The sequence below is a fragment of the Alexandromys fortis genome, unplaced genomic scaffold (assembly GCF_014885135.2).
Source record: "Alexandromys fortis isolate MF-2015 unplaced genomic scaffold, M_Fortis_MF-2015_v1.1 scaffold_5, whole genome shotgun sequence".
Classification (NCBI taxonomy): Eukaryota; Metazoa; Chordata; class Mammalia; order Rodentia; family Cricetidae; genus Alexandromys; species Alexandromys fortis.
Window position 1 is genome coordinate 1085219 of NW_026067924.1, and position 21454 is coordinate 1106672.

The following is a 21454-nucleotide window of genomic DNA, read 5'->3' on the forward strand; positions in this document are numbered from 1 at the left end:
AAAACCTTAATTTGAATGATGGTGACTAACTGCATGAGGAAAATACTTGCAAAGCCACATTGAAATATGAAAGTCATTAGTATTAATGGTATGTGCAAAATAGGTTGAATCTTGAAATACCTGAAGTACAAAATAATATTAAGTTACCCCAGATCATTATTAAATTTCCAAAAAACATTGAGTATAAAACAACATTTAATCCATGGTTAAATGTGGGAATCCTCCAAATTAATGATATTCTATTTAATGCATTCGAAAACTTCAGTGCTAAAATTAGAAAGCAGGACTTTTGAGTTTAGAAAACTCACAGACCCATCTACAGTGTCCTTATTGGGGGCAGTGTTGCTTACATGTTACTTTAAAATGCTAGGCAAAAGCAGAATTCAATGTCATGACAAGAAGGGAAAACAAGGACTGTGAGAGATCAGGTAATAGAACTTGGTTTCAACTAGGCCGTGAGAGCAAGGGAACTTCCATAGTTGAATTTTCTAGGATTCTTTTCAAAATGAAGTTTGCACTATTTGTGGAAATTTAACGATTGAAGAAAAATGTACTGCCATAAGAAAAAAAAAAAAAAAAAAACATGCCCACAGTACCATAGATCCGGAGTCTGCTTGTCAATTGGAGTGAGTGCAGGTTGGAAAACTTAATTATAAGCCAGATAGGTGGGGCTCCAGGTGCCATTTCCAGAGCCACAGAAATGATCTTCGGAGTGACTAGCAGGGTGTTTCCAAAGTTCTAGCATATTCCCCTCTAACAGTCTCACTGGCTTCATGAAGAGAACAATTAAACCTGTGATACACTGCCTGAAAGTTGTGCTAAATATTCAAGTCCCAAATTAAAATATGTTCCACACACACCTAGCACCTGCAGTCCTTGGAAAATAAGGCAAAGAGCTGCAGTGAGAACTGTGCTATCCACCGCCAGGCGTCTCCCTACATGACTGAGTGGAATTTCTCAGGATAGGAGCAATCATTCCTAGAGTTACTTCAATTAGAGGTCTGGGTTCTTCTTACTGATAACTCTTGGGTCCTTTAGGGTTTGGTGGTAGACAGAACTCTCCACATAAAAGCACATCTGAAAGAATCAGGAGCCCATGGCTAAGAACATAGGGTTAAAGCCTGGAAGGGAGCTTTGTGGATCTCAGGACTGTTTTTTGCTTAATTTACATTTTCCAAGGCCACATTTAAGGTCAGTATGCCTGTTTTAGGCATTTATAGACAATATTAAGAATTCAGTCTTCTAACAAGTAGACAGCTACTAAACTACTTCTGACAATTAGAAAAAACATTGTCTTTAGTCCCAACTGTTGGACTCTAGCCAGTTTCCCAGGGAAAGAGACCACTGAAGCCTTGTTTCTCAGAACTAAGGACCATTTGTGGAAGGCACCCGTCTTGAAGCTACTTTCCCAGAGAGGTTTAAAGACAGCACGACCACAGCACCACTAAAGTTAGTAAACAGTATTTTACTGGAACAGTTCATAACACAGAAACTGTCTGAAGTGTACAGTTTACTGTCGCACACAATGACAGATCCATTTGCAGAGACTAATATGGATACAATAAATATGGGGTTTACATACTAATTTATACACAGAAACTGCCCCACAGCCATAAAAATTTATATTTAACAGTACAACATATAATTTAATCATCTGATTTATTTGACAGGTTTCTACTAAACACAACTACCTGGTTTTCATATACATATATAACATATTTGTATGTATATAGATAGTCAACGATCTGTACAGATTCTAAACATAAATTCCTAAAAGGCACAATTGTCTATACAACATGTACAAAAATGGCTGGAGTTGACACAAAACACAATTATTGGTCAAAAGTTCATGATTGCACAAAGATTAGTCATGAGTTTATGTCAGAAAAAAATGTGCTTTAAGGAAAGGAGGGTTTTCAAAAAAAACCTGTTATTAAAAAAATCAATAAAAAATAAACCACTAGGTTGCTATGACAAGCCTGTCCTCGTCATCATCGCTACTCACGTCGCTGAAGTGCACAATGGGTTGTCTGTGGGGCACCGGGGGCCTGGGAGCTGGTCTGTCTGTGGGGAGCAATGCAGGGCCTGAAGTTGCTACCTTTTGTAAAGCTTCCGGTGTGGGTACTGGCTGCGCCTGCGCAGAGGAACGCCCGGGCAACACGTGACTCACGGAAGCCACCTTCTTGGTATCCATTTTGCTTGGGGCCTCAGGCCTTGCGTGGTCGGCTGAGGGTCTGGGCACTGTTTTGGGGGTTTCCTGAGGGCCTTCGGGTGAGCCCTGGGGAGGCTCGGCGCTGTGTCCCTGGCCTGCGGGCGTCTGCAGCTCCTGCGCTTTGCTGTTGGAAGCAGCAGTCTCGGGGGTTCCCGCGGTGCCCACAGCCACCGGGCCGACCGAGGGGATCAGGGTGGGCAAGGCGATGTTGAGGATCTGGAGACCTGGGATGTGCGCCTGTGGGGCGGGGCTGCTCTGTGCAGGCGCGTTCGCCAGAACCTGGAGCCCCACTGCGTTGAGGGCCAGGCCTGGCGGGTGCACCTGCGGGCCCACGGTGGCGTTGGCCAGGCCCACGATGTTGACGGTTTCCATACCCAGGGACGTGAGCGACTGCAAGGCTGGGGGACTCAGGTTCTGCAGGCCTGGCACGTGGATTTGGCCGATGGGAATACATGGCACCACACTGCTCAATTCAGCCACTCCAGCGGGGCGATTAGCAGTGCCAGAAACTTCGGTGATGGTAGTCCCGGGGGTACCCATGGTTCTGTGAAGAACGCTCACAGCAGGGATGGTAAGTTGCATTGGTCCGGCCTGAATGGGTACAAAAGTGGAGTATGTGAGGCCGGTAGGCACCACATGGATACCTCCAACGGGAACCATGTTGTACGGGGTCCTTGATTGCTGCTGGGAATGCAAGGGGAGGTGGCTGAACAGATGTGTCTGAGGGGAAGGCAAGCCTGGAGGCGGCTGCAAGGTTATTTGCGGCTTCCGTTCTTGGCTGTCAGGGTGAGGTGAGACGGAGGGAGGAATCCGGGCTGCAGGCTGAGGGTTGAGCTGGGCCACGGCAGGAGACGGTCTTAGAGATGATGAATCCTGAAAGACAAGAGACAATGAGCCTTGATAGCTGCGCCTCCTTCGTCAAAGCAGAGTTCTACTGTTCAGTCTGTTCTTTTCAATGAGGTAAGATTGTATGTTTGTATTTTATAATTGTTGGCTTCCTGAAAATTATTTTTAACATAAAAATCTTCATTTTTAATTCTTTTCTACTTCATACCAGAAAAAAAAACATTTTGCATTTTGTAATTTGCAAACCAGTTTCCTGGGTGTCATCACTTTCTACTGACAGATGAGCATGGTTATATGTTTATGTTGGTGCTATTTTTCTGGCAACACCAGCACCACTTTATTTTAGAGACTAGGAAGTGCTGAGAAATTGCCATATTAGTTGGCTGTGAGCACCAACTCAGCTGGGAAAAAATTAACCGAGAAATTATTCACTCATGAAATGAAGAGCTGCTATTAAGATAAAGGTCTGCAGTTGTTCATTTATTTGCTCACTGATTCGGAAGTTGATAAAACATCTACTGAAGACTCAATATTTCGGCACTGGTAGGTATGTGGAAGATGCTGAGATACAGGCAGTTAGAACACAATGGTAGGGAGGGAGAAATCTTGCCTGTCCCCCCTTCCACCCATGCATTTTATCTAAATACTACCTTTTTCTTGATAATACATACATGCATTTGCATATATATGTATATAATTCAATTTCTGTATTAAACTGACAGATTAAATTAGTTTAGGCTAGAATGTAAAATTACAAGCTTTTATTTTTCTCTAGTAGGAAACATCTTTTCCCATTAAGAAATAAAGCCTATTGCCTTATTTAACACATAGAAGAAGGACGAGAACTGTGAGGCAAAGAGAATTATTTGTTGGGTAGGAGGCAGCCGTGGGGAAGCATGCAGCACACTTTCTCTACCGGAGCTGGGTTCCGGCCTGAGCTTTCTTCTTCAAGGAAACTTTCCCAAGCTCTCCCAGCAGTCTACTCATCCAAACAACATGAGTGCTTGAGTTATTTCTGTGTGAGCTTAATTTTGCATTGAAGTCTACTAGCTCTTTTGTCGATGGGAGCAAACAAAGCACAAAATCTAGATAGATGCTGAACACACACCATATCCACACTAGTGGAAAAACTAGTCAACCACTTAAGTTGCAGGATGTGAGTTTACAACTGGTACATACATATTTTATTGTGATTTTTAAAAATCAAATAATAAAGGATTATTTTTAAAGGAGGCATCACAGGCTATGGATACAATATGTGATTTTTTTGTCAGATACTTAACAGGAGTTTAATAGATATAAATGAATTCTGTCATTGGCTATAACAACAAAAAAGTACATACTCATATGGTCATGGATAAATTTTTTAATCTATTAGGTTTAATCTATTAGGCCTTCCTAATAGAATAAGAGAAAAAAAAAAAAAAACAAATACCACCAACGCTCATCTACCTGTATTGAAGCAACAGTCTTAGCAGCTGTAGGACTTCTCAGAACATCAGATTCAGGGTAATCCACAGACATCTGATGGCCGGGAGACCTGGGGGTGACTTCTGGGGACCTGGAAGTTTCTACATGAGGAACTGCTTCATGCTCATCTTTTGCAGTATTCTGCCTGGCCTTTGCTGGTAAGTCTGTTCTGTTGGAGTCAGTCTGTACTGTGCTCAGCACAGTCATCTTGGTGAGTAACGCTCTAGGTAGAATGTCCATGGGGTCTGTGTGTACCCCTGAGAAGCAACTGGGAACTCTAAGGTCTTCCTCTACACTCCCGGGATCCTGAAGGCCACTTCTGGATGGAAGATGCTGTGGGCTGGCTGTGACAGAAGGTGCTGCTGAGAGCCCAGACTCTGCCTGGCTGTCCTCATCATCCTCTTCATTGTCATTGTCATCCTCGTCCGGGCCGTCAGAGTCTTCCAGATCAAATCCAGACCGCTCATAACTGAATCTCTGCTTTTCATCTAATATGACAAACAAGAGGGTTTGTTATAGTGTGCTCTACAATCACACAAACACCATGTTTTCACTTTTACAAGCTTGGCAACACTGAAGCAATGTAGAAGACGGGGCTACCCAGAGTACACACCAGAGGAATGACAAGAAGCAGCCAATCTAGTAGCAGGGACTCAGGGAAGGACATCAGATTAAGGGCCATGGTTGGGGTAGCAGGGAGGCACAAGAAATGAACGCATCATTCTGCCACAGGAAGAGGTATGTTGGTGTAACTGTTCTAGGCTATGCATTATGGCTGCTGATTCTTTACTGTGCCCATGTAAACATGAAGTACTGGCTCAGGTTGCAGTTATTCACTGGTTCCTCGATAGTGTTACCCTGGCAAAAGGAGCCCACTCTTAATTTTTGAAAAACAGAAAAAAATGCAAACAGAGAAATATGCAGTAGATATTTTTACCGACCTTCCCAAGCATTCATTTATTCTAGTATTCTTTCTGCATGGCAAAAAAATTCTTACAAAAATAAATTCTTAATAGAAAAGTCTTATAGGAACTATGCACCAAAGCATTGGAGGGTGATTTCTAAGGAATGGAAAAGACTAAAATGTTTATTATCATAGATGTGTGTTATTTTTACAATTAAAGTAGTTAAAGATAAAATATGCAAAGATTTCTTCTTTGTTTTCAAAGTTCTACTAGTATGTAGGAAAATAACAGAACAACATTAATTAGTTGAATCCCACTCAGGGTCCATGTTAGAATGAGTAATTTCTGGATACATTCCTGGAAACTCTGGGTGCCTCAGAAAATGGGGAAACAGAAAAGACAACAAGGAACTGAATATCCTGAAGAGGCTGCTGAAGAGAAAGGTTTCATCCCATGCTGACTTTCTGCAAAGTCTAGCTTGGTTGAATCCTGCTCTACCCTGAAAATTACTGCTTTATAAAAACAAAAGTAGGCCTTACTTTACATGTATAACTTTCGCTCTACTCAGCCAAGAACTGTAATTTAAGACAACCAATAGCCCAAATCTAAGGCAAGACAGTGTCTGCAAGGAAGCAGACAAGAAGAGTGTTACTAGGGATAAAGGTAACAGAATACTAGGCAGTGGAGTTCATCAAAAATGGTTGACAGAATCCAAGTTGTTTCCAGTCAGGTGTCTGTTAAAACTGTTAACAGCTCTGGGGTTCTTTAGGTACCTACCTACACCATGAAGCCCATCTAGACACTCAGTGGTGAGTATTCAATTTAGCCCCAATATGGGAGAGAAGCAGCAGCCTCAGGAGAGGTGAAGAACTCCACCTGGACCCTTCTCCCCTCTCTCCACTGTAGAAACAAAAGTCTGATCTAGTGAGGTAAAACACGGCGAGCACTGATGACCTCAGGTGCTGGTGATGTTCACTGCAATGGGGAAAGAAACAGGAGGAAAGGGAACTTGCCTCTCTGTGGGAAGAACAAGACTATTGCCGAGCCTGGGGAGGGGTAGAGAACCTAAGCAACTAGAGCCCAGGAAGCCAAAAACATGGTGCACGTAAGGAACCCAGCGAGAACAGGTTCTCACTGTTTCTGCATCCAGTGCTAAGTCAGCTCTCAGGAAGGCCCAGAGCAGAGACGGATTCTGACTTGAAGCCCCAAAGGAAGACTGTCAACTGAAATACTGAACAGACACCATTCTTGGAAACCAACCCCCACGCAAAGCACACGGCATCTTTAGATGACCATGAAAGCTCTGGGCAATGATGACAGACAGCAGCCAGAGTTACTCCCAGGCAATCTTGTGCCTGCTTGACACTGACGACACAGCCAGAAGAGCGTGTCCATTCCAAGCATGAAAATGACTTACACAACTTCAGCATGTAATATAAGATGTCCATCTTGGAACATAAAATTACAAGGCTATGATTGCAAATCTCTCATTGGGGCACAGAGGAGAACCTCAAAACCTAGTCCACCTATGCTAGTGCTGAAACAATATGGCCAACTGTAGCTGATGCCGATTACAGAGGTACCCCTGGCTTCTCACTGTACATAGAGGAAGTCAAAAATGAAGGAAACAGAAAAAGCAATGATAAATACAGGGCAGAATGAAACAGGAAGTTTCAGTATGTATACAAATGGTGTGTGTGTGTGTGTGTGTGTACACCGACATGCACACATCTATTGCCTAATTAAACCTTATGATGGAGGCACAAAGAGGTGGCAGTAGGTAGCAATGATTACACCAGCCAGTAGCTAGGTCTTGGTTCCTCCAGCAAAAGGAACCAGGGGTTCTAAGAGAAATGCATGGCATGACTCTGGAGCTAGAACTTCTTGGGGGTGGGTCCTAAAGAAAGGAACTACTTAGAAAAGATGATCAGTTTGGATCAGACCTGAAGGGCTCTTTCTTTCTAGGGCCAATGCTGGAACCTGAGTGAGACACTGATCTAGCCACAGGGCCTGGGGATGACTGGGTGAATGAAGTGGACTCTGAGTCCACAGACACAAGCAGATAGATGTGACGATAGTAACTCCATAGAAAAGTTTGGTTAAAAACGCCACAGTGATGCCACTGACAAAGCATGCGCTGGACGGGGGATGCAGGGTGTCAAAGTCCTCCACAGGGGTTCAGTACTTCTGAAGGGAAGGCAGTTAAACTTTCAGCGCAGAGTCCTAGCGGATGCCACCGTAGACCTGTATAACGTAAGGTCAACTCCAGTGTCCAAATGTGCTATGATCAAGGAGGCTAGAACACAAGGAAGGCTGGGTAAAGAGTGTTCATGAGAGTTTTACAATTTCCCATATAATAGAAAAATATTTTTTTAAAAAGCTAACAAAAAAAACCCTGTCATTGCTTCTAGGTCTTGATTTTGTCTCATAAACCTGACTAGATCCTCTAGACCTGCACGGTCACATCAAGACTTGTCTGGGAAGCATGTTGCCACTGTTTACTAGAAGTCAATTCTTAAAATGAAGTCTAACTCTTCTATTGATTAATTTCGAGGCACTGAAAATTATGGTACCTGCCCTAACTTAGATATATGCTTTACATTTTTTTTTTTAGCCATCCAAGAGTGTTCTGCTCCTTGGATTTCTTGTCCAACTGTACATATGAAAGCAGTGTGGCTCCACTCTTGTTCCAACCAACTATACTAGTAGAGAACCTAGCTTTTAGCACTAAATACAAGCAACACCACCTGATCATAATTAAAACAAGCACTAATTAAGGGTTAGAGCAGGTGAAAAATGCAGTTAATGAGTTTTATTGTTGCACTACTGCTCACAAGTGTCAGACTCGAGATTCAATCCTCGCTGTCTGTGCTAAATACTTCCATTCAGTCACATTTAAAACTGACTACAGGATGATCTGAAAGGTCAACAATAGATTATAGTCATTAAGCTAGCTTATTAAAAGATACACACAAGCTCCTTGTTTATAGAGAGAGACATGAAAAGCCTCATATAATTATTTGATTATGCATAGCGGACTATATGAAACACAGTCTCCAAGGAGAATGTAAACTAATAATTGAACCTAATTTCATAATAATGCTACATATTCCTAACTATCAAAGTTTAAGAGTGAGTTGCCAGGGTTTGTTGTAACTACAGGATGGCTGCTCTGGCTGGTCTCCTTAGACAGAGCCCCAGAACGAAATGTAGAGAGAACCTAAGGAGACAGCACGCTTTTCTTACAGCTCTCGTCCCAGGGCTCAGAGAGAAGGGCATTCCTGTCTCAGAATCAGTGTCTGGAATTTCCCAAAGGGAAAGACCACTGTCAATGTTTTGGAAATCTACAAATGAAGAGTGGATGGTCGCCTGTTTGTCCAACAAGGCCAGTATTTTGAAATAAAATAAAACAATATGGTGAGCAGCACAGCTGAGCAGAAGGTACAGGTTCCTGGAGACATCTGAACAAAGCCTTAAGGGCCATAGAGAGCCAGACCACAAAAATAATCCCACCCCAAGTCCAGCTTGCTTGGAACTGGGGTTATTTCCAGGATATATATGGGCGGCTATAACACTAAGAAGAGTCAACCCAACCCCAACAACTGTTCACCTCCCAGATATCCTTGCGTGGGAGAAGGGCCTTATATATGGCAGCTGAACCTTATAAGCTCTCCACAGTTCAACCAGGAAGGTCAGTGGACCCAGTCTTGTCTCATACAGATAACCACACCTGCTCTGCTGTCACTTTCTAATGACAGAGCTTCACAGCAGGACCCTAAACAGCCTGGTTAGCTCCTGGAGAAGCCTGGTGGCACTGAATCAGAGGTTGTGTCCACAGAAATGGCGCTGTTTTTTTTTTTTTTAATTTAAAATGTTTTGAAATTTTTTATGTACATGAGTGTTTTGCCTACACCGTGTATGCATACTGTGTGAATGCAGTGTTGATGGGGGGCCAGAAGAGGCCTTAGTACTTCCCTGAAACTGGATTTACAGAGGGTGTGAGCCATCGTGTGGGTACTGTGAATCAAACCTGGATCCCCTGCAAGAGCAGTGTTCTTAACTGCTGAGCCATTTTTCCAGCCCTGTTTTTTGGCTTTTATCAGAGCCAGAGAAGATGTCATAGACTTGACCACTTCTCCAAAAAAACCTCATCAAGTATGAATGAATTTATGAAACTGTATGGACTACTTAACATAGTAACTATGACAGCACTCTCAGGACCTTGGTTACCAGGGCCTGACAACTCTGGTCACTGCCACATTTCGCTCACTGCCTATTCTTATGAAGGTTTTGTGGGGACACAGCCAGGCTTGTTTGTATGCTACAGTACAACTGGAGTTTGCTTATGGTGACAGATAACAGAGACTATGGTCAGGCATGCCTGAAATATGTGCTACCTGGCTCTTTACAGAAAAAGGCTGCTGGTGTCCAGTTGATTGTATCATATTACCAAGTCAAAATCAAGCCACCATGCCATGACAGTAGTTAACAGATAACCCCCTTATGCATATGGCTGTAAAGCATCAAAGCCAGCATGCAAACCCCAGTCTCCTGTCGCTATTCCAACATGACAGACTGCCTTCTTTTTATCATATTGCAGCTATTCCTCATTTTGGTGTGTACAACATAGGCTAATTCCCCAGGAAGATAAATGCCATACTTTAGCCTTCTGTAGCCATTAGAGGCTATAGAAAACACATAGGACACCCACATTTGCTTAACAAACTCATAAATAAATGGTTCTTTAAAAAGCTCCATGCAATTTGTTCCTTTAGAATATTCTTCATCCATTGTAAATGTTTCTGACACGACACAATTTTTAGATAACAAAACTATTCTTTCTTGCACATGCAATTTAACTTCAGAGGGGGAAAGGTAATTTTTAAAGTAGCACTGTCTTTTTCTCCAAAAGGAATGCTCTCATAGGCTGGCAACAAGACTTTCCTGGAAGTGTCTGGAAAACAACCTTCTCCCCAAGCCTGCTCAGATGAGCCATAATCTGCCCCCATTGCTGCCAGACAGTGACACCTGCTGGAAGAGCTGGAGCCAGAGCTAGCAACAGCCCGAAAGACAGGGCCCCCTTCCCAACTCTGTTGTTACTAGAGCTAGTCTGGTTTTGTTTTCCTCCTGGGTTAGGAAATACTGGGTTGAAAGCCAATCAACAGCAACCAAGGGAACAGTTTCGTACAGCTTGTGAATAATAGTTCTATTTAAATTATGAAAACAAACTATATGAACACAGCAGGCCAGACTGCAGATCTGTTAGCTTTCGGCAATAAACCAAAAGACCACCCTTGCTGTGTTGTTCATAAATAATTGCTATCAACACTGCATTAAGTATACATCTTAAGGGCCATTATGGTTACTTATCCTACAAAGAAACTTTTCTTAAAAGCAATGGATGTTTGTACAAGAATTCCAGTGCTGGCAGTCTATAGGCCTTGTTTAGAAGGAAAATGTTGCTAGTACTTTTATAAAATTCACTAATTGTTTCTAAGGGTAAACATGATACAGGCTTTCAGAGCTGTGGTCTGAATCATTATCTCATGCATATAGGTCAGTACTTAAAATTCCATTGAAAAGCACGGTTCTCCCTGCACTTGCCCTTTGAGGCTGTTGTCCCTGTGGTGGCAGCTGAGGGCACGCATTAACATTCCTTGTGTTGAAGTCTAGCACTCTGTTGATGAAAACATTCTTTGGATCAAAGACTGAAAAGCAAATTGCTGGTGGCCCCATTTCTAACACAAAGGTGCAAACTAAGACCTATTCCTTATGACCCTCAAAACACAAAGGCAAAATTCCCGAGGCTATATAATTTTATATGTCAAGAATATAGGAATGTACAGTATGAGGGCTTGAAAGGACCCAACTTTTCATAAGCATATACTATAATTACAGCTTACATTGCTAATTTTAAGCTAAGTGGAAACAATTTCTAAATTTCAAATGTCCAAATTAAAATGGCTGGTGTACAAAAATGTATGTTCAACTCTGCTTGATTCGCCACCCTTGAGTTTGCTCCACTGAGAATGTGATCATGGATTCATATAACAGAGGAAGAAAGAGGAAGCCAGGAAGCCCACTCTTGCTAAGGCAGATAGAGTCATGAAGCTCAGGATCTCTGGCCTGCCTCACCCCATGTCACCGAGACCTTCATGAATGCTGTCAATGGAGAATGTGCATAAGAAAAATTATCAACTGATACCTTGGGCAGTGCCACAGGCACAAGAGAACACAGCTGTAGGATCCACAGAACACTCAGATAGTAATGCCTTCAAGACAGTGAAGCTCAGTTGGGAGAAATGTAAAGAAAAACCTTCAGTGAAACCTGCCCAGGGGCCAGAGAGCATGTGCTGCTCTTGCAGAGGACCAGAGTTCAAATCACAGCACCCACATTAAGCAGCTTTCCTGCATTCTAGCGCCAAGGGATCCAGTCTTTTCTAGCCTCAAGGGCATTGCAAGCACATGCACAAACCTATAATCAAACATGCATACCCATAATCTAAAAAAATAAAAAGTAAATCTCAACAACAAACAAAATAAGGAAACTGTAAAGGAATAACTCAATGGAAGCATACTTATAAACCTAAAGTTTTCCCAGAGAGCTGTGCAGCTGACCAAGAGATAACCAAATGGTGATGGTGTTTAAACAATGAAGAACAGAAACCATGCAGGTGCATCCTAGTGTCTAACACATCTTCATTTAGTGAAGAAAAGCTCAGACATCTCTTTGTAATGATTATTTATGTCCTAAAGAAAGCAGCAGTTTGATAGCCAGGACCCTAAAAGTGCCTTTTAAATGGAAAAGTTCTGTTCTGGGGATTCTGGGAGACTCCGACCTCCTGGATTCTGTCCTGTTGGTTTGTAAAGACTTGCCCCATTTCCCATGTCTGTAATAATCAAGATCTAACCATGGAGGTGTACTTTCACGTGTCTTCCCAGCCCTTATGTGTATATAAAATGTGCCAGATCATTCTTAATTCTCTTGTTTCTTTGTGTGTGTGTGTGTGTGTGTGTGTGTGTGGTGTACATATATGTGTGCACATGTATGTGGCTGTGCTCACCTACCAGAGGTCAGTGTCAGTTTTCTTCCTGGACTGTTTATAGTCTGAGACAATGTCTGTCACTGTTTGTTGTTTCCGCTACACTGGCTGGCCAGCAAGCCCCTGAGATTATAGGCACGCACTGCCACACAGGACATTTAGGTTGGTTCTGGGGATTTGAACTCAGGTCCTCTTATTGTAAAGCAAACACTTTACCTACTGAGCCAACTCTATAGTCGCCTTACAGTCCGTCCTTCTTTAAAAACTGCAGGATCCCATGACTGATTTAACTACCAGCCTGCTGCCACCTTCTAGGGAAACAGAAAACCTTTTGCTTACGGATTTTTAATTGTGTTTATTTTATTGAGATAGGCTATCCCTATTGCTTAGGCTGGCCTGAAAACTTTTGGGTTCAGGAGATCTGCCTATCCTGAGCCTGCCAAGTAGCAAGGCCTATAGTGTGCCACCATTCTCAAGATGACTCCACAATTTTCCAGATACTCCAGACTCGGGCTTCCTGGTACTGGCTTCTGAAGGTACATACGGCTCAATCTGGCTGCTTTTTTAAACTACTGCATTCTACAGTGGACAGTTGCGATCTGCTGTCAGAATTGAACGACAAAGTTCACCTGTATCGAGACACAAACCCAGGGAAAGAAGGAACTCACTGGGTTACTTCAGTTTTGACTAAGATCAGCCTGATTTCTCATAGCAGGAACAGGTCTAAACCAGAACGGAGGCCTCTGAGGGCTGAAGGGTAGACTGAGGGTACAGCATATGTCTAGCCTATATGAAGCCCTGACTTCCACCTTCAGTAGTGGAGGGAGGAAAGGACACCCTAACCACAGCCCTGAGAACAGCGAGCGAGGGGCTGCATGGCAGCGACAATGATGATATGTACTTGGGCCTTTGGGACCTATTCACCACCTCTTCACTGCACAGATAAATACAAACACATCTGTCCTCCAGAGCCTTGTCATGGCTTAGAAATGGGGGGGGGGGGGTCAGATGTGGCTCAATGGCAAGGCCCAGGGTATCTCAGAAGGAAGGCATGGTAGACTTACCCTTCCAAAGCTTTATTGAAAATGTCTTGGTGTGGGGCTAAACAACTTAAACCTTTTAGACAAGAGTCTTTTGGGGCAAAGGTGCCCAAATTGAAGGAAGAAGAGGATTTAGGAATGACAGAGTTGGATGTAACAGGCAGAGTGAGCCACAACCAGGGAAGGGGTGGCGGACTTGGAACACTGTGCAAGGGAATTCGGAGTGGGGAAAATCTATTTGAGATTTAAATTTGACTTCTCATTGATGCGATCCTTCACATCTTCAGGGTTTCTGCTGGGGCAGTGAAGATCAACTGCTTCGTGCATTCACACCTGAAGATCACTGCTGGTTAGATATCTCTTGTCAGTATTTATTCTAAATAGCTAAAATTATGTATGCTGTTTCTTTTGATTTGCTTTTTTATTTTAACATCAACTGAAGTCCTTGCAGTCTCTTTAGAGCCACAAATCCTGCTTATTTGCTTAAATCTTGCATAATTTTATTTTCTCGATTGCTCTAGAAATGTGGAGCAAAGATCATTTGGCTCTTCACCTGTGACCTGGGGTTCGCATTCTTCAAGGTAGTGATGACACTGATAGCTGCTACTGCTGCTTTAGTTTAACACTGCCCTGTGCTAAACTAGGAGTGATTAGCGTGATAGAAGAAGTGGTGGGTGCTTTTATTAACAGAGCAGCTCAAGGGATCTGATCCCTTTTTCTCTGACAGGTAGAATTTCCCCTTCGGGTGAAGAGCAGATTTGGTGTCCTTTGGTGACTCTAATTTTATGTATAGATGCATAAATGCATAAAGACTAATTTGGAAGCTTGTTCTTTACTAAGTTAGAGAGAGCACTATTTCCCACAGAATGGACTAAGGGAAGGGACAGGCCCTGACTTGATCAGCTTTGAATGTCCCCATGTTGTTAACAGTCTAAAAGAACAAATTTTCTCTGTAGAAGTTACTGGAAAAAATGGAGCATATCTTTACTAATCTGGGGAGAGCATCATCACAGACAAGAAGATGCAATGTTAGAGGCTTAAAACGTCTGGTATTTAGATCCAGTGATCAAAACCCAACAAGTTAAAAAACACACGTACCATCACCTTTGTAATATCTAATGTTAATCTGGACTTGTAACTGAAACATTACAGAGTGACGGGTATTAAATTATTAAATAGTATATTACAATTCCCATTTGATTACAACTTGTTCAACCACTAATAACCAAGTATTTCCTATTCAATCATATGGTATTTCTCCTTCATCATTAATTCAATCAACAACTGTTTACTATCTACTGCCACTAGGTAGTGAACAAAAATGTGAAGATGTTTGTGTGCCCCCACCCATACACACACACACACACACACACACACACACACACACACACACACACACAAACAGTGTGTACTATATGTATAGATGCCCACAGCAGCCAGACAGTAGTTAGATCCCTTGGAACCGGAGTTACAGGTGATTGAGAGCTACCAGATGTGGGTGCTAGGAACTAAACTTTAGTCCTCTGGAAGAGTAGCAAGTGTTCGAAATTGCTGGGCCGCTCTCCAGCCCCCGGAAGACATTTTCTTGGAAGCACCAAGAGGTTTTACAGATATATTAGAGAAAAAATGGGGAAAGCATGGTTATCAAGACAACTTCAAGATTTGTGGTGACACAGCTGAGAGAATTCACAGGGAGGAAGTGTGCCTCTTCATAAGGGGAAATGGGGGAGGGGCGTGTGGGGTACATTAATCTGAATATCTACTAGACAGGCAAGCAGAGATGGGTTGCAAGTTTGCAGAGAATAAACAAAAGACTGGAGAAGATGACCTGTGGGAGTGAGCAACAGCAGAGGAAAGAGAAGGTCAGAGGCCTCCGCCCTGGGAAACATCTGGAGAGGCTCGAGAGACGGAGGAACCAGCCAAGGATACGGAAAAAGAATATCCAGCATATTCCAGGCTACTGGGAGGCTAACAACTGGCACAGCCTCCGGACAAAGAGCCCTACATTGAAAGTTTCTGAGTTCTGCTCACCCAACATTTAGAAAGCTAGTGAGCAAAATCTCAATCTACAGTGTCAGAGAGAGCTCAGGCAGTCAGAGAGCTTCCGATACAAGCATGAGGACCTAAGTCAGATCATAGAGCACATACAAAATCCAGGTATGGTTACTTTTCTTGTCGACTTGACACAAGCTAGGGCTGTCTGGGAAGAAGGAACCTCAACTGAGAAAATACCTCCATCAGATTGGGCTGTAGGTAAGCCCGGAGGCATTTTCTTGATTAATGGTTGATGTGGGAGAGCTAGGCCTACTATGGGTGATGCCACCCCTGGGCAACTGGTTCAGAGTTGTGTGAGAAAACAGGTTGAGCAAGGCATGGGGAGAAGGCTGGCAGCATTCCTCTATGGCCTCTGCTTCAGTTCCACCCATCCAGATTTCTCTCTGGAATTCCTGCCATGAGTTTTACGATGGACTATAAGCTATAAAGCTGAAATAAAACATTTCTTCCCCAAGTTGCTTTTGGTCAGTGTTTTATCACAGCAAGAGAAACCTACCTAGGACACCAGACATGCATACACTTTTAACCTTTATGCCATTGAGGGGGAGGGGGGTGCAGAGACAGGAGGATGGCTGGTGCTTGTTGGATACCAGTGTAGCTCCAGGTTCAGTGAGACCCCGACTCAAGGGACTAAGGCAGGAAGTGACAGAACCGCACACCTCACTTCCTCCTCCTATGCCACACCCAACCTGTACCTCCACACACAGACCCTATCACCCGTCTGTAACTATCACCATCTTAATGGAGTGAGAGCTCTGAGGAAGACTGAGGCCAAACATCAGTCATTAAGAAAACACAACCCTATCTGTCCATTGTGCCGACTGTCCAACTGTCGAATCCAGACAGTGATATACTGGAGAGGAGGGGGAAATGGCAGGCTCCTTCTGGAAAACAATATTGTAAGAATAGATACTATGCTTTGTATCTACATCAAAGTGCTAATTTTTCTGCAAATTAAAACCACCAGCATGAAGAAAACCATATACCATTCATCTATATAGAATATGTATTAAATGAATTGAAGGGAAATCGTCCTGTCTGTCGTAGGGGAGGAAAGCTGCTGGAACAAATCAAGGGAGCATGAAGTGCTTTGAAAATTTTACTTATCAGCTATGATCACATATGCATTTAAAATATTTATAAACACCATCTCGAGCATGAGCACAGATGTATTTAAAATGATTTTAAATGGAAAAAATAGAATAATTGAAAAAGATAAACAGTTTAAAACAACTCCCTATTATATTTTACGTACACTGTAAACCTACAATAAAGTCAAAAGGAAGACTGTGATTGTTGGCACAGTGATAGAGAATTGTAAGCGCCCCCCCCCCATGACACAGCACTCAGGATTTATTTAGTATTTGCACACTATGTTTTACTATTTGATAGAAGCAGATAAAGCTAAGTACACTTACCATAAATACGGTAATCTGAAAAAACACAAACTGAAAAAAGACAGACTGGTAAAAGGAGCTTGTTTTGTCTTAACAGGGAGCCATGCTATAAACTTTGAGTTAGAGCCTAAGGTCAGCTTTGGAATGAGAAGAAAATATGAAAGCCAATGGGTAGCTATGTCTGTGGGCTAGCAAGTCAGTCTACCTAGGAATGGGCAGATATGTCTGTGGGCTAGCAGGTCAATCAACTTAGGAATGGGTAGACAGGTCCGTGGGTTAGAGTCAATCCACCAGGAGTGGGTAGACAGGTCCGTGGGATAGAGTCAATCCACCTAGCAAGGTGTAATTCCCAGAACTACACTTCTTTGTGGGTTTAGGATGTAAGTACCAGCTTCCCTTGAGATTCAGAAGACCCTGTACATGTAACCTATTCCCCTAGGCTCATCTTGAAGTAAAACGCAGCAGTGTGGACAGCAGCAACATGGCTTGTTGCAGCCTTTCCTTCCCTTAGTGCCTGTTCTAGTCACTGGTGGGTACACACCCTCGCTCAGCCCTTACACATTCTTCCTTCCTCTTTAAACTGGGATCGCTCTTACTACCCAGACCACGTCACTGCTCTTGCACATTAAGAAATCAATTCAGGATGATTCACTCCGTCTATTACTGGTTGAAAAGTTGGATTAAATAAGTTGATAAATTCTTGAGTTAAGAACAGAAACTCCACAGGAGCAGGGTGACCTCCAGGCGCTGAGCTAAATGCTGATTGTTAGAGAAGCCGACAGCTAGGCAGTGGGCTCCGTTCATGCCACACTGCATACTGCAGCAGCTCAACAGGGAGAGAGGGAACCAGAATAGTAATCACACAAAGAAGATGGGTCAAAGGCTTTCAGAAGAAACACCTAAGAACAAGGAGGTCAGAGAAGGAAAAAGTTTCTGGCAGGAGCCAGGCAAGGGAAAAGTAGACACTGTTTCGGAACAGCACAGGGTCCTGTTGCAGTTTAAAGAAAGCAACAATGTGACCAGTGCAGGCTGGGACAGGGGTGAGGAAGGCAGGGGGCAATGAGGGATATGAACCAGGGAGATGGTTCTCTACACAGGACATTCGAGTGTCAGCCTGGGTGACAATGAGAAAAGGAAGAGGAAGCAGACAGTATTCTGAGGACTCTCAAGTGACTTGTACTTTATATTGGCAAATGCAAGTTGTCAATTCAAAACATTGGCCAAAGACCAGCATGACCAGACACATGCTTTGGGAAGGTTAATCAAGCACTTAAGAGTAAGCTTTTGGTTCTGTATGTTAACTCTTCCATAGTGGGGCAGAAGAAGCAGGAAGAAAACTGCAGATGAAAACACTGGTCAGGAGCCTACAGCAGAGGTAAATAAGAAGGGATGGGGTTGTGAGATAACTGCCATGCTGTGAAAACACTCTGAAAACCACCGGTGAAGGCTTACCTGATTCTTCTGTGTCCTGCTCGTCTATCAGACCCACCGAGATGCCCAAATCCACACACTTCTTGCTATGTGCCTTGGACTTCATGTGTTTTGTCAGATTTCCTTAAAGGAAAAGAATGTTTATTAAACTTACGCAGTATTATTCTGCCATTGCATTTGTCAACTCCGGACAACTCTATTCTTGCTTCAAACAAACATATACACAGGGCTTAAACAAATCCAACAACTAAGACTGTATGAAAGAAAACACTGGAATTTATAGTTAGTTGCAATGACTTTTGTATTTGCTAGCGATAGATAGCACTTTGTTTTCAAATCTGTCTTGTCTATTGTGATGGTAGCTACTTCTGTCTGTTGGGAACTATTCTGTACTTCTGATTTCCTAAGAATGTGCACACTCTATCCCTCCTTCAGAGCGCATTCTGCTCTGCAGTTCCTGGAGAATAACTTGTCCACTAGCTGCATCTGCTGGCTCTCACAGCAGCTCACTTCCCTGTATGTGTTTACATTTCAATTTGAAGTCCATCTTCTGTAATATGGTCTTCCACAGAGTCCCAAGGATCCCAAGTTGTAGAAGGACCTCTAGAAGAGTTTTCAACCTGGAACCTTAACAATTTCAGGACATGTTTATTTCTCATACGGCCTAAAGTCAATGGAAAGAAGGGTCAGGTATATTTCAGGGGCCTTGACAGGCATTAAACCCCAGACCCAAAGGCATGAATATTGTCTTGACTCCCCTATGATGTTTTAATGATCTCCCTACCATGTTAGCTTTTAGTTTCTTTTTTATTTCCGGTACCCAGGCATTTAGAGTTTTAAATTTTGGACCTTTGGTGACTATTCTGGGTTGCTTTTGAGCATCATCAACAGCACTGTGCGGGGCACAGAACAGAGAGCCTGCTCCACACTGTCACTTCATGAACCTAGCAGTGCAGGCTATCTGCTCTGGCAGCTGACAGCCACCTGTGCGAGGTATCGCAGGTGCACAGGGCACACCTGTCTGGAGGGACCATGGATGACAAGGAGCAGCTAAGGACCCCAGACATCCTGAGTGGACGGTACTACACCAAAGATACTGCTGACAAGGGCAAACTCTTTCTTTTGAGAAAATACAGAGCAAAATTTAAATGCTGAATTTTGGCACAGGGAAAAATTAGAAGTGCTTAAAATGGTATAATCCTTGTTCTAAATGTGGCCTGTATTGAAAGCCCATGCAAATCTGTTGGATTTATACAGCTTCAATTTCTTGGTAGATGCAGAATTTGTGGAGTTAGGCACAGTTGTACATGCCGATTCAGGAACTACCTGGTATATTCTTGTCAAACAACCACACAGCACCCTAAAGCCAAGTGCTTAAGAAGTTCAAGTCTAAGATGCTCCTGCAGCAGCACGTGGTCACTACGAGGTATTACCTGCTGCCAGGGGCACCCCACAGATCACACCGGGCTTACATGGTCTGCCTGTGGCTGGCATTTACATTACATGAGAAATATGGCAGAATGTTAAGTGTAATTAAGACACACAAGGCAAAGTGGTATTTATTACATAAACCTTTACTTTTTTGGAAGTGTCAAGGTTTTCCCACTCAAAAGTAAACAAATCAATAAGCAGGTGGTTAAAAGCCACCTTGCTGTGGCTGAGATCTCCATGTCTAAGCCCAAATGCTTTCATAGTAGGTAAAATATCTAAGGTAAATTAAAAGGCTCACTAGTAGTTCACTTTCAAAAAGCTTTGGTTCCCGAGACAGATAGACAGACAGACAGACAGACAGACAGACAGACAGACAGATGGAACAAGGTATGCACTAAGAAACTAATATAAAACTGTACGTGGGTGGATTTGGGAATTTAAGTTCTTAATATTCTCTCACAGTTACTGATTAACTCCCTGAATAGTTTAACAAGACAAAACCTACGTGTTTACATGAGTAGGATGTACTCACTCCAGGTTATACCTTGATCCTCTCAGCAACACTGTTATATATGTGGTAATGTTTTATTAAGGTTAGCCTTGTAAACATGTTTCTCTTCTCACAACCCAAGTTAACAGATGCTTCTTAAATCAGTGTCTACCGATAAAAGAGCAGTGAACGGTTCAAAGGTCCTCATTTTCAGGCCATACTGAGGACTGATCCTGACTGCTGCCTCCCTGACCATTTCCAGGGGGAGGAAGACCTACATCAAACTAGCAGAGTTCATGACTGAGGACTTCTCTCTCCCCCAGGCTTGCTTGAAACTCTCCAGAGCTGTTCAAAGTTTTCTGAAGAGTACTTTGTTTCTCTAGATCCTTCTTAAGAAACCACTGTTGTCTGAGCTAACATAAAGACACTCAGTTGATACAGCTGCAACTTTCTTTAAATGCCAATAAATCTAAGCCAGCAATGCACCAAAACGGGCTCCAGAGATGACTGATAAAGACAGCCAGTGCAAAACCAGCAGCAAACAACACGGGCAAATGTGAACTCAAATGGAACAAAGATAGTTCCAATAAAATGATCATCTTTTATGGGCACTGCTATGTAAGTCAGACATCTCCGTGATTAGATGTGTTGCTGAAGGAAGTCCTACTTTGTGAAACCGCTATCTTTAATGACTTGTTACATAATGATCTGTGAACATGAGCAAAAAGTTTATAATAGCATATTCATTACACATAACAGGAAACATGTGCAGGGTAAAACTACTTCACCTGAGGGCTATGCTTTAAGTGAATATAAAAGAGAAGCATGCCAAATACAATCTTAATGACTATTTCTGAGAGTCCATTAAAAACTTTAGTAGTAGAAAAGTTTAAAAACTTTAAAACTGAAATTTAATGTAATTTGGGTTAAAGTTTATCATAAAAGATAGCTATTTATGGCTAAAATCAAATAAAATGAATGATTATGAAAATGTATTCTGTTTATTATTTAAAACTCTTCTTGAATCTTTTTGACCCTAAATGAATTTACTTGTGGTTGCAAAAACTTATTTCCTTCTTCAGCCCCAAAGTGAGGATTCTGAAAACACGCCAGTCATTGTTAAGGAACTATGAT

The 21454-nt window shown here is 42.6% G+C and overlaps 1 protein-coding gene across 5 annotated transcripts in view; it reads right to left on the reverse strand.

The window, feature by feature from the left end:
* Positions 1-1445: 1445 nt before the first annotated feature.
* Positions 1446-21454, reverse strand: part of Hivep1 (HIVEP zinc finger 1) — a 136285-nt gene continuing 116276 nt past the window's right edge. For all 5 annotated transcript variants that reach the window (XM_050142262.1, XM_050142261.1, XM_050142263.1 and 2 more), the window contains exons 7-9: positions 18421-18522; positions 4511-5016; positions 1446-3085 (exon numbers count right to left, since the gene is read on the reverse strand). In XM_050142262.1, coding sequence (XP_049998219.1) covers positions 1961-3085; positions 4511-5016; positions 18421-18522 — 1733 coding nt within the window. In that variant the 3' untranslated portion in view covers positions 1446-1960. The remainder of the gene's footprint in view (positions 3086-4510; positions 5017-18420; positions 18523-21454) is intronic.